The sequence below is a fragment of the Quercus suber genome, unplaced genomic scaffold (genome assembly GCF_002906115.3).
Source record: "Quercus suber isolate HL8 unplaced genomic scaffold, Cork oak 2.0 scaffold_82, whole genome shotgun sequence".
NCBI lineage: Eukaryota > Viridiplantae > Streptophyta > Magnoliopsida > Fagales > Fagaceae > Quercus > Quercus suber.
This window is the reverse complement of record NW_027069547.1, coordinates 299,406-317,200: the sequence shown is the minus strand read 5'-3', so window position 1 is coordinate 317,200 and position 17,795 is coordinate 299,406. Positions and strand designations below refer to the sequence as shown.

At 33.4% G+C, this 17,795-nt stretch overlaps 1 protein-coding gene across 2 annotated transcripts in view; it reads right to left on the bottom strand.

Annotated features, from left to right (window-relative positions):
• Positions 1-17,795, bottom strand: part of LOC112028507 (probable disease resistance protein At4g27220) — an 89,608-nt gene that overhangs the window by 59,568 nt on the left and 12,245 nt on the right. Inside the window, exons 3-5 of one of the 2 annotated variants that reach the window (XM_065773870.1) lie at positions 8,913-11,766; positions 7,404-8,147; positions 5,361-5,461 (exon numbers count right to left, since the gene is read on the bottom strand). In XM_065773870.1, the coding sequence (XP_065629942.1) occupies positions 5,393-5,461; positions 7,404-8,147; positions 8,913-11,666 (3,567 nt within the window). In that variant the 5' untranslated portion in view covers positions 11,667-11,766 and the 3' untranslated portion in view covers positions 5,361-5,392. The remainder of the gene's footprint in view (positions 1-5,360; positions 5,462-7,403; positions 8,148-8,912; positions 11,767-17,795) is intronic. The other variant, XM_065773871.1, reaches the window with a different exon arrangement.

The following is a 17,795-nucleotide window of genomic DNA, read 5'->3' as shown; positions in this document are numbered from 1 at the left end:
TAAAACTTAATTAAATTATATTCTAAAACCAGATTTAAATTAATAACTATTATAAGGAAGAATTAAGAAGGAAGAAGAGTAATAATTCCTTTTCATTTAAGAGGTATTGCTTAGTATCATTTCTTCAGCTTTTTCTCAATGGTCAGTCCGTACTAAAAGAATTGCTGATGAAATTTAGATTATGATAATGCTTATAAGGAGAAAATTCAATTTAATTTCCAAACTGGATTCTCTCTCTATTGCATAACAAATAGAACTCAAATTCGATAAAGTATATTGAGAAAATTTTAAATTAATATGCACAATTTTTGGAAAAATGTTTCATTCCAAGCTGTAGTAGAAAATAAAAAGACAATTCTAGTATTAGTATTATACTAAATTTAAACAATTTCACCAATTTAAAAATATTTTTAAGGAATTTAAACACTATCAAACTTGTTAACAGTAATTAAACCTTTTTCATTATATAAGTATTTATTTTTAATAAATATAAAAGTTTGATCTATTTTTAAAAAATATAAAAGTTTGATCTCATATAAAAAAAAAAAAATGTTTGACAAAGTTTGAAACTATTTTAAGATAAATTATTCTATTCTTTACTTACAAATCCTCTGTCCCACACATAATTGGAAAGTAAAAGTTCAAATTCTATAAAATTATGAAACAAATTTTATACATATTCCAAATGCAAATTTTGGATATAATATTTTTTAGAAAATTTGGCAAGTGTAAAAAGTATATTAGGATGTTCAAAGCACAATATAATAGATAGATAATCAATTTAAAATACAGAATACATAAACTAATTATATAAGTATGTTCTTCTAAAAAACATTTTATATAAGTATGTTCCATTTGTGATTTATCTCGATTAGAGAATTTGGTTATTCTTCTGTAAAACTCTTGTTCATTGACCTTTTCTTGTAATATTTTACAATGCTGCCTACGGTAGTTGCTAGATTTCCTATTTGTTGAGGTGCACGGCACCTAATAGGAGTCCAGCCCGCATAGGACTCCAAGTTCATATTTATTGAATCCTATTTAAACGTGAAATAGGTGAAAATTGGTATATAAGACTTCTATTCCAAATTACTTTAGGAATAGGAGTGTAGGCGGTGGCAGGTGCTTTTATATAAAGCATTTGTGTTCTTTCACGTGTAGATACATGATATAGAGAATGTGAGAGAGATTGAGACTAAAACACAAATTTGAAGCCGATTGAAGGAAAAAGATTAATGTGTTTGCGGCATTGAGGGAAAAAAGAAAATGTATTTTTCTTTTGCTCAAACACACAAGGAAGATAAATTGGGGTTTTCTCTAGGAGATTATTTGATCTACAACTACAGAGAGTTAAAGTATTCAGAGTGGAAGATCTTGCTACTGGGTTATGTGATGAGTTGTATTTTTCCTAGAAGTATTTTTGTATTTTCTCAATTTATTGTGAACTCAGAGTTTTGGGTATAACTTGAGTGTTGTAATCTCTATTTTATTATAATGGATTGATCAGATTTGTCTCGTGGTTTTTCTCTCTACACTGGAGGGTTTTTCACATAATTTCTTGTGTTCTTGTTGGTTGATCTTTTTATCGCTTCCGTAGATTTTATTTTCTTTGTTGCTTGGGTTATATTTAATTTAATTCACACATAGACAGGAATTTATCCCAACAAGTGGTATCAAAGCATTGGTTGTTGGACATGATTGTCTTGTGTTGAATTAAATGGAAAATAGAATATGAATATGAGCACTATGATTAAACTCACGGCGTCAAATTATTCGATTTGGAAGCCGATGATGGAGGATGTCCTTTACTGTAAGGATTTGCATGATCCTATCAAGGGTGATAGTGCTAAGCCAAGTGAGATGTCTGAAAAAGACTAGAAGAAGTTAAATAGAAAAACCATTGGATGTATTAGACAATGCATCGATGTGAGTGTGTTTCATCATGTATCTCAAGAGACTAATATAGAAGCTCTTTGGGAAAATTTGAAGGGTCTCTATGAAGAAAGATAGCTCAAAATAAAGCTTTTGTGGCTAGAAAGCTTGTGAATTTGAAGCTTAAGGAAGGGAGATCTGTTGCCGAGCATTTGAGTGAGTTCCAAGACTTGGTGAATCAAATGGTTATAATGAAGCTGATAATTGATGATGAGCTTCAAGCTTTATTACTTTTGAGCTCCTTACCCGACAGTTGGGAGACTTTGTGGTGTCACTTAGTAACTCTGCTCCAAATGGTGTGTTACAACTTGCAATGGTCAAGGATAGCTTGTTCAATAAAGAAACAAGAAGAAAAGACATGGCCAAGGATAATGCACAAGTCTTGTCACAGAGAATAGGGGGAGGAGTAGGACTAGAAATTCTAAGGGGCGTGGTAAATCCAGAAGTCAGTCAGAATCGAAAGGAAAATTCAAGTGTTTCTACTATGACAAAGAAGGTCACATAAGAAGAAACTGCAAGGCTTGAAGAGTAAACAGAAAGATAGGAAAAATCAGAACAAAGGTAGAAGAACAAATACCACTTTGTCTGACAATTGAAGATGTGGTGATTTGTGTAGGAGAGGATGAATGTTGCAATATTTCACTCCTTATGTTGAATGGGTGATTGACTCAGCCTTTTCTTGTCATGTCACTCCAAGAAAGAGCTTTTACTTCATACAGAGCAAGGGACTTTGGAAGAGTGAAGATGGGCAATAACAGTTATGCTGACATTTGGGAATTGGAGATATTTGTGTTGAGACTAACACTAGATACACCTTGGCATTGAAGAATGTGCGACATGTGCTTGATATGCGCTTGAATCTGATTTCTACTCATATTCTGGATAAAGAAGGCTATGACAACTATTTTGGAGATGTTAAATGGAACTTCCAAAGGATCATTGTGCTTGTGGAGGGAAGATTTTTGTACATTTTACAAGACACAAGTAAAGGCTGCAAAGATGTTGTTAGTGCAACTCAAAAAGATTTTTTGCCCAACTTGTGGCATAGGGGCTAGTTCACATGAGTGAAAAAAGTTGCAGATTTTGGCAAAGAAGTCTCTCATTCCTTTTGCCAAAGGTATGTCACTTAAACCTTGTGATTATTGTTTAGTTGAAAACAACAAGAGTCTTTTCGCATTCCTTATACTAGAAAGCCCAATGTGTTACATCTTGTTTATTTTGATTATGTGGTCCCATTGATGTGGAGTCCTTAGTGGTAATAAGTATTTTGTACTTTTATTGATGATGCTTCACGAAAGTGTGGGTGTATTTTTGAAAACTAAAGACCAAGTATTTGAGCACTTCAAGAAATTCCATGCCATGTGGAAAGAGAGAAAGGGAAGCCTTTAAAGTGTATCCGTACTGACAACGGAGGTGAATATATGTCTAATGAGTTCAAAAGTTACTGCTCCGAGAAAGGTATTAGACATGAGAAGACAGTTCCTGGTCCCCACAACAAAATGTGTGGCAGAGAGGATGAACTGCACTATTGTTGGAAGTCAAATGTATGTTGAGAATGGCTAATTGCCTAAGTCATTCTGATGTGAAGCTGTTCAAACTGCGTGCTACCTGTAATCAATCTCCATCATTCCATTGGAGTTTGATATTCAGAGAGAGTTTGAACTAGGAAAGATGTTTCTTACTCTCACTGAAGGTATTTGGGTGAAGGCATTTGCACATGTGCCTAAGGAACAAAGATTGAAGCTTGATAGCAAAGCCACTACTTGTATATTTGTAGGATATGGAATGCAAAATTAAGCTACAAGTTATGGGATCCTAGAGAAAAGAAGATGATCAGAAGTCGAGATGTGATTTTTCAAGAGAAAGAAAATTTGGCAAACCTTGAGAAAACTAAAAAGACAAAGGATGCTGTTGTAGGTGTTCCTGACCTTACACCTCCTCTTCTTCCTCCAATCATGCCATAAATAGGGAAGAGGTGCAAGATGAGAATCTTGGTGATGATCCAATAGCAGTTGATGGTGATGAGCCAGCAAAGTTGATGGTGATGATGCTCAAGATATTGAAGATTTGAAAAGGGGAGCACTTGTTCCACCCAAGATTGAAGAACCTCAAGTGAGGAGGTCTACTAGGAAGCGTGTCCATCAACTAGATATCTCTCTTTGGTATATTTTGCTTACTATGAGGGGGAGCCAGAATGTTTTCAAGAAGTAGAGTCTCATAAGGACAAGCAGAGCTGGATGAAGGTTATGCAAGAAGAGATGAATTCTTTGCACAAAATAAGACTTATGAGTTGGTTTGACCAAAAGAAGCTTGAGCTTTATGCCGAAATGGCCGGCATGAATTCTAACTGAAGAGTTGGGTGAAAATCTCTTTCCTCTATGGGCTGAGGGGGAGATTGTTGAGGTGCAAGGCACCAATAGGAGTCAGCCCAATAAGACCTAAGTTCATATTTATTAATCCTATTTCAACTGAAATAGGTGAAGTTGGTATACAAGACTTCTATTCCTAATTACTTTAGGAATAGGAGTGTATGGCGGTGCAGGTGCTTTTATATAAAGCATATTGTGATATAGAGAATGTGAGAGAGACTGAAGACTGAAACACAATTTGAAGTCGACTGAAGGAAAAAGATTAGTGCTTTGTGCACACTAAGGGAAAAAAGAAAATGTGATTTTTTTTTTTTGCTCAAGACACACAAGGAAGATAAATTGGGGGTTTTCTCTAGGACGATTATTTGGTGCTACAACTAAGAGAGTTAAAGTATTCAAAGTGGAAGATCTTGCTACCAGTTTTGTGGTGAGGTTGTATTTGTTCCTAGAAGTATTATTGTATTTTCCCAATTTATTGTGAACTCAGGTTTTGGGTATAACTTGAGTATTGTAATCTCTATTTTATTTTAATGGATTGACGAATTTGCCCGTGGTTTTTCCCTCTACACTGGAGGTTTTCCACATAATTTCTGGTGTTCTTGTTGGTTGATTTTTTTATGCTTCCTAGATTTCTATTTTCTTTGTTGCTTGGGTTATATTTCAATTCCCATGTCGAGGTTCAAACCCACCTCACCCTTTCCCTTCCCAACAAAAGCAAAAATTAGAAAGAATGTTCATAAAGAACTAGAAATTTTAAATGGAAGAGGAGCAGAAAATAATCAAAAAGAGAAAATTCTTATTAGAGCTAATATCTAACTTCTTTGAAGAGTCTTTTAACAAACTCATAACTGCATATCCAATTAACCATTTTGTGTAATCAATATTTAACTGTTCAACTAAAAACCAATCCTATTTATTATACTTTCAGTTTTTTTTTTTTTTTTTTTTTTTGGCCGAGAAATTACACTTTCGGTTGACACTAGTTAATTACATAGAAAAAAAAAAAAACACCTTGGGATTTGAACTTTAACGAAGGAGTATTAATTGATATCTACTTACCATCATTCTTAATGATGAGCGTAAATTACAATTTACCCATTTGTGGTTTGACAGAAATTTAAGTCGTCTACCTGTAGCTTGAAATTTGGCACTGTATCCACCTGAGGTTAGCACTGTTAGAGTTCCGTAACCCACCTATGGCTTTTTCGTTAAAAAAAAAACTTTTAACATCAAATATAACATAAAACAAATAAAAAAGTTAGGATTTGAAGATAACTTCCTCTCTCTTCTCTATCTTATCCAAGGAACTCATGGTCAAAACTTTTTCAAATGGTTTATTTTGTTCTCAATCTATGGATTATGAGCTTCCCAAAATGACATTTGGGCCAATCTCTTTAAGCCTCTGTGGAATATACACTGAAAATTAATGTTGGTTATTCACATTGCATGTGTGTTTGGGATGAATTTAATTTTTTAGCTTATCTCCACTTTCAGCTTATTTTTGCTACTATTCATGGGTCTCACTGCACTTTTTGGTACTATTCATGGATCCCACTACACTATTTAGATAACTTTTACCTTTATCTACAGTATTTTCAGTAAAAAGTTTTCAGTTTCAATTAAATAAGTTGACATTGCATCTGGTGATATTATAAATGCAACAAATATTTGCATAAGTTTTTCTATACTTGATGCTTCATGTCATTTCTTACGTAGGGACTTTTTAATTGATCTTATGTTAGTTTGTGCCTAATATCTATGACCGACGTTTTGCTTAGAGATGAACAAGAATGTCAATCTTGAATAAGTGGGTTCATATAAGTTTAGATTTTAGTGATAGATCAATCCAAGAATGAGAGGGTATAGGCCAGAGTCATAAGCTGCAATATGACTCGTTCATGCTGAGCCACATAAGCTTTCTAAATTGAGTTTTTGACCTCCAGTAAGTGCATGTACCTAAGCAATTGAAACACTTACATCTACTTTCCATCTTTTTAACTGTATAAAGTTTCACATCAAATACCCTTGCTTTTTGATCAGTTTATTTTATGTTTTGATGTTAAAAGTTGTTTTCTCTAGGAGAAAAGTAATAGGTGGGTTACAGAACTCTAATAAAACTAATCTCAAGTGAATAAATTATCAAATTTTAAATCACAGGTGGGCAATTTAAATTTCAGCTAAACCACGGGTAGATAAGTTGTAATTTGCCCTAATAACAAAAAAAGAGTGAGGTGATTTGAAACTTTAACTTCTCTATTAGAGACATTAATAGGTGAAAATTGAATTGCAACAAATTTGCAAGGCTCTTTCGTACTTATTATCATTCTAATTTTGTTCATATTGACATTTAGACATGAAGAAAAACATGGGAAAGTTAATCATTCTAATTTTTAACATAATAGAAATAGTAGGCAAATAATTTTGGATGTCAAAATATAATGAAAAAAAAATGCTACGTCCACAACACTTTTACAACATTTTCACAACAAATCATAGATGGTTAGTTGTTATTGGTTCAAATTTGAACTTAACACTAAAATTACTTTTTGCCTCAACAATAACAACCAGTAACAATCTGTCATTTAAGATTTGTTATGAAAATGTTGTAGACATCATTTCTCGTAAAAGAAAGTGAACTCGTGTGAGAATGAGAAAGACAACAGTCTAAATGTTTAAGCTATTATGCATAAAAATTATAAATAACTGTAAAATTCCACAACACACATTGTTGAGATGAAACTCTTTCATCAGTAAGCATGAGCTAACCAACTCATATTAATTACGGAATTATTAACTGCCAAGTAAAATTAACAGATCCTCTATGTCAAACAAAAATAAAAGATCCAAATTAGTTTTTTTTTTTTTTTTGTTAATTTTCATTGAAGGGCATTTTAATTTTCAAGACCTCCAAAATTTTCTATTTTGATTGCAATTCACATATAATGAATCTATTTGAGAGAGAATTCTTAAACAATTAGTATGTGCAGCTAGAATGCAACTACCAGGGACAATCCCTTAGCCTACTACACCGACATATAATCCAATGAGTATATATTTTATCTGTATTAACAAAATGTAAAGACATGCAAGGGAAGTTGTTACCTTTTCGCTGAAAAAGAAGAGTTGTTGAATTACACTAACATCATGGTCCAGCCCATTTGTTTCTTCGACGCTTTCCTTATTGGAACCAAATATTTTCAGTTTGTCGCATTTATTAATCCTCAAGCAGTTCAACAACGGCCACTCTGAAGTATGCTTTCCTGGATAAAAACTCTTGAGCTCAGGCAAACTTTCAAGAGTTAGAGAGAATAACCGTGGGAATACAAAAAAAGTGGCTATCTCCATTCCTTCTTCTTTTGCTACGATTTCCTCCACCGTTGCACAATCATTTATCTCTAGCTTCTCAAGTTGCATAAGAGCCTTTGACACAGATGTTGGAAAAACACTTTTTAGATTGGAACAGCTATGAATATTGACGGTATTTAATTTCCCAAAGGTGATTATTCTTTGAGGATCCATACTCCACACTTGCTTCAATTTTCCTAGATTTACTAATTCTAAGGATCTAAGTTCAGTGGCTGCTATATCATGTGTTTCTTCAACATTGTTTGTCTGTTGGATCTCAAATACCTCTTCTATGGAGCCACAACTATCTATCTTCAAATGTTTTAGATTCTGGAGTGTTCTCAGCATATTGGGTGGAAGAATATTTGTAAGATTGGTGAAATTTGAAACAGTCAAATTTTCCAGTTTGCAAAAGGAATCTAAAATGAGTTGGTCAGGCCAAATCATCTTCATGCTATACATACCCTCTATTTTCAATTCCTCCAAGTTTGGAAAGACAACCTACAATTCACAGTTACACAATGAGTCAATAAACGAAAAATTAATTAAATTATATTCTTAACAACAAAGAGGAGACTAATATAAGAAAGATGAAGGAAGAAGAGTAATAATTCTTTTCTTCAATACAGAGGTATTATCTGACAATGCAGATTTTCATTTCTTCAACATTTTAATCAATTATCATGTCCGTACTAACGAATTGGAGATGAAATTCAATTGAATTTCCTAAGTGGACTCTCTCTCTCTCTAACGAATTGAACTTAAATTCGATCAAAACTTCCAAAAATACATGAATTAAAAATGTATCCAAATTACTTTGTACACTTCTATAACTATTATTGTGTAGAACAATCCCATTTAAAAAACAGTAAACGGTAAGGTGCCACTCCACTAGGCAAACTCATTACACCCTAATCTATGATAAGGTATCAGATTACTTCAGTTGAACCAAAGTTTGGTGCAATATAAAAATCAAGTAATTCATGTTCATATTGACGTCTAATCAAATGCGGTTCGGTCAAACACCTTTATTTTTCATAAAAAAGAACAAACGGATAAATGAGACAAATAAAAAAAAAAGATTATATATTGACAAAAAAAAAAAGAAGCAAAAATAGTACTTCTGATCATTTGGTACAGTTTTCAAAAAGAAAATGTGTCTTCATATCAACAATACATAGTCTAATATTTTTTGTTTATTTTTTAGGTTGTGGAAGACTTATCAACATTTAAAGAGTAAAATTTAAAATTAAATCTTAAACATACCTTCCTGTTGAAAAGTACAAAAGAATCAACAACAGAAAGGAAGCCCCTTAACTTGAATATATTCCTTAATTTCAGAGAATGGAGATTTGCAAATATAATGCTGTCGTCACTATTGACCTCAATTTCTTCTTTTCTTTCTATCGCAACTATTGCACTCATTATCTTGCAATCTTCTATATTCATTTCCTGCAGGCGTGAAAAGCATCCAACCATAGATGAGAAGAAGACAAATTCCAACTGACAACAGTTGCTCACTTTTACCACTCTCAAGTTACAAAAAGACTCCGTTGGAAGTCGCGTGTAGCTTATCCGTTCCAAATTGTTCACATTCAATAGAGTAATTGACTCCAAACTAGGAAAGACAGTACCTCGAACTCCCATAGACTTGATAATATACTGAATCTCATCATTTTTCTCGACCTTGAGATGCTTCAAACATGGAAATCCTTCCGAATCTAATTCGTATAGAATATTTTTAACACCCTTCATTTCTTCCAAAAAGAGAGATTCACATTTCCTCAATAATACTCTATACCCATAGTCCGATTCCAAGCTTATATCGAGCTTTAAAATTCGTGAAGTTTCTGAAGTTTCATTCAAGGACAAAGCACTGCCTATGGCCACTCTATAGCTTTCCAACCTTTCAAAAACCATGGCTTTTGGAAGAATCTTTGCATTCTTAATACATATATGTAACTTGGTCAAGTGAGACAAATGGTCCAACTCTGAGACCATTGCATTAATTTTTTCTGTGCCTTGTACTTCCACCTCCCATTCAACATAATCTGGCAAATATAATTCTTCTAACCTCTTCAGATTAGATAACACATTGGGTGGAATAAATTTAAGTTCGGAGCATTCTCTCAAATCTAGTAACTGAAGGTGAGTCAGCTGCCCTATCTCTTTTGGTAACCGTTCAGTATCGGACAATGAAAGGCTAAGAGCTTTCAAATTCTTCAGTTCTCCAATTATGATTGCATTCTCTACCTCATAACCGTCTAAACACAATGTTTGAAGGTTTTCAAGGGACGAAAGTGATGAAGGAAGTAGAAGTACTCCAGACCAGCTTCCAGATAACTTCAACACTTTGAGATCCTTTAACCCTTCAAAAAATGAATCTGGAATACGGTAACCCTCTTCTTGCCCGAACAACAAAAGTAACTCAAGCTTTGAACATTCAAACTGATTGGGAAGCTCTAAAACATCATCATTAATGTAAGGCAACGAAATTGCAACTGTATCTTTACGTTTAGACTGAGTTTGCAATTCATTAACAGTTCTTATAGTAAACATATGCCTTTCTTCAGATGCAATATTAATGACGACGTCACGAATTACATCATGCATTTTGACTGTTCCATTATGATCACCATCCAACAACAAGCTAGAACCTTTGAGTCTTTCAACCAATGAGTGCACCCTACACCTCGCTTCCTCTATTGTATCGACGTTTCGAAACAAGCCCAAACCCACACCATATTTCAACAAGTCTTCTACTTCTATGTTGTAATCCTCTCCATGTAGACTACAAAGCAACAATAATGACTTTTCCTCTTCACTTCCCAAAAATTCGTAACTCAGCCTTACACTTTTGTACACATTTTCATCCATTCCCTCTATCTGTTTTGGGCTAGACTTTTTCAACTGTATGAGGAAATCCTTCCAAATATATATATTTGTCTGATTTTTTAATGCTTTTGCAACTGTTGTAATGGCAATTGGTAATCCAGCGCATTCTTTGACAATTTGAAGCATATAACGTTGGATTTTGGGGGTTTTAGCGAATTCACCAACTATCCCTTCAAACAAGTTTCTCGGTTCATCATCTGATAAAACTCCGACTTTGACCTGCTTTTGGGTACCCATACCATTGCAAACTACATTATGAAATCTGGACGTCAACAATAATTTGCACCCGTTTTTATCGTCTCCAACGGAAATCCCAAGAGACTCTACGTCTATGGGCTTCCAAATGTCATCCATAACCAAAAGGATTTTCTCATCTAGCAATCGCTTGTATAGTAGATCTGCTAGTTCAGATTCACTCTCCACATCAAGTTTCAGACCCAATTTCACCGCAATTTCTCTTTGAATCTTTTTCAGGTCTGGAGGATTGGATACAACTACAAAAAGGTACTTGTTGAACAACTTGTCTCTCTCAGCTTGGTTTAGAACTTCTTTGACTAGCATGGTTTTCCCGATACCTCCCATCCCGTACAGCCCAATCCTAGTGATATTGGGATTTTTAAGTGCTTCCAGAACATCAGTTAATATAAGCCTTCTTGATTCAAAGGCCTCATACGCTCTATTAGATATCGCGGTCCATCCTACTGGTGAAGACTCACGATGGCCAACTCTATTGAACTTGCCCTTATCCTTGATTTCCTTGACTTCCAATCCCTTCTCGTGTGATCTCTTGCTCACTTGGTGACGAGACTTCAAATTAGGACACCACCCATTGCAGCACTTCATATTTGCTTCTCCATTACCTTTTAAGATTTCCTCTGCCTTTATAATGACCCCATCAGAGTCGATCAGCCATGTCTGAACGTCATCATAAATTTTCTCTACATTATCTTTAGCCTTGTCAACATCACATTGCACTCTATCTCTGGCCCGTCGCAGCTCCTCAACTTGGGTTTCGAGATTATGAACGTTACTTTTGTAGTGAATCAGATAACCCAACTGACGTCCAAGTGCAGCAAGTACGCAATCGAGAATTTTCTCCCCGACTTTGTCTAGAAAAAAAGTCATTCTCACGACTGGCGGTTGTCTAGGAAGGGGAAGAAATCAATAACACACCTCTCTTCGGGCTTTCTAAGTGGATGGTGGACCGTGATGCAGTATGAGAATTCTGAAAAAGGGAAAACATATATAATCAAAACAATAATAAAACAAAACAAAAACCAATTTTTTTTTTTTTTTTGAATCTATAAAATTCGTTTTATATTTTAGCAATCTTCCGGAGTTCATGAAATGTGGCAGGTTCTGGTAAACTATGAAACAATGGATTATTTCCCATAGGAGTGAATCCATCTACTTTATCGATTGGGTGGCGCACTTTTTCATTTGATAATTTGTTATTTCCACGTTACCCACTTTTCACATGTGAGTTGTTACTTTTATGGACATACTCATAGTTGTCAAATTGAGCATCTTTTTTTGAATTGGTATAAAATTTTTATCAAAATAGTATATAATGGAGTAAATCATATGAACATTCTGTTAAACTGGAAACAAAAATATGCAAACACATTTTTTGTCATAGACGTAGGATAATGAAGTAATTACCTATTTTATAATTGTTGAGGTATTAATTCTTTATAAGTGAAAATAAAATATCATACTAAAACCAATCATAACTAAAAATAAAAGTATTGTGAAATAATAAATAAATAAAAAATAAGTATTATATCAACAATATTTTTTCACGACAATTTCATAACAGAAGTGTGAATACATAAAACTATAGTAGTAGCTACTTTTTTTTTTTTTTTTTTTTTTGGTTTGTTCAATTTGAACTATTCACTAGCTTTTTTTTGGTAAGATCGCCTAGCCAACTCTTTTTTTTTTTTTTTTTGGTATTGCTGTTAGTTACCACAACAAATTGTCACAATATTTTTATAATTGTTGAGATGTTAATTCCTTATAGGTCAAAATAAAATATCATACTGGACCTAACCACAACTAAAAATAAAAGTATTGTTATACTAACACAACAAATTTCACAATATTTTCACAATTATTGAAATGTCAATTTCATATAAATCGAAATAAAATAATAAAATATGAGACTGACCAACCATAATTGAAAATAAATATTTTGTGAAAATATTGTAAGTAAATGTCTAAAAGCTACTATAGTAGATATAGAACTTTTTTATTTATTCAATATGTACTGTCCATCACTTCATTAGCCCTCTTTTTTTTTTTTTCTTTTCTTTTTTTCCTTTTTTTTCTTCGGTCATCGATTTGTGCTCTTTTTTTAAAATATTTATATGAGCTAGCATGTTATACTAATACAACAAATTTCATAATACACAATTATTGAGGTGTCTATATTTTATAGGTCAAAATAAAATAGAAAAATATGAGACTCTGATCAACCACAACTAAAAATAAATCTTTTGTGAAAATGTTGTAACACTTGTTGTTATCATAATTTTTGAGATCTCAAATTCTTATAGATCAAACTTACTAAGTCCACAACATTTCACATTAATTTCACTACAAATTATAGATGATAAACTACTATTGATAGATAAAAAAGTGATATCAGTCATTGGTCCATTTTAAAATTAGTAACAACTTGCCATTTAGAATTGTTTTGAAAATATTATGGAGATAGCATTTTTATAAAATAAATAATAATACATCAAACCAAAATTTACCAAGGCTGAAAATGGTATTGTGAAAATATTGTGACATTTTGTTGTCTTCCTAGACTTCTCTTTTAGTTTAGTCAAATTTGGTGCACAAAAATTCACTGTTTCACACACAATTTTCTACTGTTGATTTTTTATTTTATTTTTTTAATGCATAGTTTAAAGTGGTTGTCCCAAATAAAAATAAAAAATAATTTACCATCTAGGATTTATTGTGAAAATGTTATAGATATAACATAACTCTAAAATAAAATTATAAAATATCATACCAGGGCCCATCATAACTAAAATAAAGGTATTGATAAAATATTGTGACATTTATTGTTTTCCTGAATTTTTTTTTTTTTTTAGCCAATTTGTTGAGCCAAAATTTATTATTTTACAGACAACTTTCTTGGGCTTTTTTAACACATTGTTTAAAGTAAAAAACACATAGTTTTACTAATAGGAGAAAAAAAAAATTTATAGAAAAAAAGTACTTTCCCTTTTTTAAGTTTGGAGTAGTTTCATCCCCAACTTTAAAGTTGAATAATTTCCTCACTTATATTTTATGTTTGGAGTAGTTTCATCCCCTGCTTTTACTCTCTTAGTTAAATCCTAACAAAATTTTATGATTCCTAGAATATTCCATTATGCAATATCTAAAATGTCTCACTAAATTTTAAGATCCCAAAAATTTTCTTTGTGTATTTTGAGTTTTATGTGTTAGTTATACTTAAAAAGTAAAAATGGTGATTTATAGTATTTTATTTGTTACCTACAGAACACTAATTTATTAGAAGTTTAAATCTTCTAGATTTATAATTTTATATAATAGAAACTTCAATGACATATGTCTTTTGTTATTTTATTCTTTTTTTTTCTTTTTTTTCTTAAAAATGTGTTCATTAAAAATTAAGTTAAGCGTCGTAGTTAGCTCATAAAATAAAATGATAAAGAAAGAAGTATGAATAACAAAATATTCATTGCAAATGGTTGCAGGCACTTAATTTGATGAAGAATTTCAATTGTAGCATATATCATTATTTATTGCAAAAATTTAAATATTGTGACGATGTTTTATCAAAACTTAGTTGTTTATTATTAGAAGATGACGACATTTATTATTATTCTTAGTATAATTTTTTGTTAGTAGATACTATCTTTAGTAAATAGGTTCTAAAAAATTACCATACTAAATAGATAGCCACATGTTAATTAAATGTTCGAAATTTAAATACATGATATGATACTACATAAACTAACGCCATGCTCTAGGAGTCTCTTGAGGCAGAAACTTGTTTTTAACGCCATTTTCAAAACCCTTTTAGAAAATCTTTTGTTAATGAGTTGTGATACCAAAGTTCTATTGTATTTTTCCATTGCTCTTGAAATCATAAACTAAATTTGTGTTTATGCACTCAGATGTTAGTTAAAATCTTCAAACTAGATCCATAAGCAAGGTAATTTCCTATTTCGTGATTTTCTACCTTGTTAGGAACAATTCAAATAATTCAAATTTTGATGTTAGATTGAGTATACTTATTTGATTTCGTTGATGTCATGATCTTAGTTTTCTAATGTTAATTTGACCATGATCTAGTTTTTGTTTATTTTTTAGTGTTATATTCATATTATTTATGCAATTCTGTATTTAAATTTTGGGGTTAGATAAATCTGGAAATCTAAAATTATGGTTTTTGTGTAAGGATGCATAGGTATCATTAAGACTACGTACACAAGATTTCAATCCTAACACTTTTTCATTTTCCATTGTTTTTTTCAGGAAACAAACATAGACATAAGCACACTAAAACCTAGAAATTCAAACACGCAAAAAGCAAAACAACAAAATTAAGAAAATTTCAATGGCCTGAATAAAATTATAAAACCTATTTGTTTGCCTTTTGTGCGAATGAGATGGTCTTGAAATGAGTAGCAGTAGCTATTTGAGCAAAGAAATGTTAGTTTATTACTTTATTTGTGCGTTAGTACCAAATAAACTCTCTCTCTCTCTCTCTCTCCAACCAATCTAATTAATCAGTTTGGTTGCAGGTTGTGCAAAATCCCAAACCTGTGGACACCCCTACCCACTTGACACAACCAATATCAAATTTTAAGAAAAGTGAGAGCACAAGAACAAGGAAACAATCTACACTTTTTTAAGATACAATTTACCGAATCATCACTTATTAGTTAGTATTACTATTAATTCTGACAAAGATGATTCTCGTAATGCCTTAGGAACAAGGATCACGATTCTTGCTTCTATTCTTCTTGTTTCGTCTTGAAGCCTTTTTCTTTATGGTTGGTATAAGCAGATGAAAACCAAACAAGGGACTAATCATTTCAAGCAAACTATAGCAAAAATCAAATTAAGCAACAACTGAGAAAAGGTAAATATAGAAGGTCGTACGTATCTTCTCATTAGGATACCAAATTATGAACGAAGCAGGAACAGGTTGAATGAAGTAGGATATCAAATTTGCTTGAAAAATTTTTTCTTTTTGGTGTCTCCCTAGAGGGATGGATTGAGAATTGTTTTGATTGTACACTTGCATGGGATATTTGAGTTTGGTCACTTATCTTTAGGTTGTGGGTAATGATTTCAGAGTCTCTGTCAACTAAGCTGAGCTCATAATTTTTTTTTTTTTTTTGGGAAATGGCTTGGAAAGAAATGCCAATTATTTGGGAGATATTTCTGGATAATTTTCTAATGATCAAGTTTAGATTCAAATTCTGGTTCTATCATGAAAAATAAGTGATGTTAATAATGAGATTTGATGGGCTAGTCAAATTTGGATGACTGTTGCTGGGTAAAGGTAGATACATAAGATAGAGTTTTAGGCACTTGAGTGGATGACACATTGGATGAGGAAGGTCTAGTTACTAGGGCAAAAGTTGGTAGTTTGAGAATATTTTCTAGCACTTGAAATCTAGGGGTGTTTGGTACTGATGTTTAAACAACAGTTTTCAGTATTTAAACACCATAACACATGTTTTTACATAATTTTTTAACTCATATATTTTCACAAGACTTAAATAACGTTACTAGAAATCTCTTACGAAATGGGCCACTATTTGAAAATACCACGTTAAGACTTAAAATGCATTAGACATGTCATAATTAAGATAGGTGTAATGAGTTTATTTAGTAAACATATATCAAACTTGAGTCTACGCGTAACTTGTTGTGTATCAAGTCTTATAGTTCACGAGCTTGTTCAAGAACAAATTTTTTTTTTTTTTTCTTATACTTAGTTTATTAAACAAATTTAAAACTTAGGCTCCAACTTGACTTATAAACAAACAAACATAAACAAGCTTTTTATCAAGTAAAAATTGCTTATAAACATTTAGGGCCCGTTAGGTACATGTGTTTAAACAACAGTTTTCAGTTTTTTTGTAAATACGTATGTGAAAAAGTGTGTGAAAATACGTGTAATGTCGTTTAAAAAATAAAAATACGTGTTTAAACACATGTACCAAACAAGCCCTTACTATCTAAACAGAGTCAAGGGGTGTTTGATAATGTTGTTCTAGTAACGTTGTTTGTATTTTTTAGAAATAGATGTAGGTGAAAAAGTATGTGAAACTACATGAAATATTGTTTAAACACTGAAAATTGTTATTCTAGTTACACTACCTGTACGGACCCCACACCATGACCCGTAGTGGGCCTTGAACATCGACCTGGGTATATGGCCCGTGAGGCCCATCTCCCTTTGCCAAGCGGCCCACCCCCGAGTCGCGCCTGCCACGGGCCCAAGCTTTGCCTCTTCATTGCTTCTCGGAGAAACCCCTTCCCGAGCCTTAACATAGCTCGCGGGACACCCCGCCCCGTACCGGATTGGTCATACCGCGGGAAGACACCGCGGCCGGGAACTATCGCGGAGATGGGAACCAAGTTCCAATGCCACCCTCACCACTTCCCATGACTACCTAACTATCCACTTACGATCGATAATACTGGACCGCCTGTTGCACTTATTAGCAAATAATCATGACCTCTTCGCCATTCCTTAACTATAAATACAGGAAGTTTTAAGAAGACAGGGGTTGGAAAATTGAGGAGAGGAAGAGTGAAAACAGAGTGAGGAAGCGGTTCAGACCCCCGAGGAGAGGAAAGCGATTCCATTGGGCCTTGGCGTTCAGAACGACCCAGTGTAGGAAATCCAAACCCACGATACAAGTAAGTTGTGAGCCTAAGTGAGGCCCAGCCCAACAGGGTTTCGGTTTTGGGCGCGTACAATTGGCGCCGTCTGTGGGAAATCCTACTAAGCAGTGGTTCCGCCGAGACTCGCGTACAGGATAGATGTCTAGAGGTGGAGCCGAGAGTGACTCGGCAGGGTCTTCCAGGGGCTCTACCTGGCGGGAACGGAGGCAGAAGAGCCGCGAGGATCCGGTTTACGAGCAGCAGGAAGAACGGTCCGGCCTTGGAGAGGGGTCGTATCAAACGGGGAGAACGGTATCCCACGCTTCCAGACGTGGGCAGCCTGACGTCAGGGATGAAGAGCTT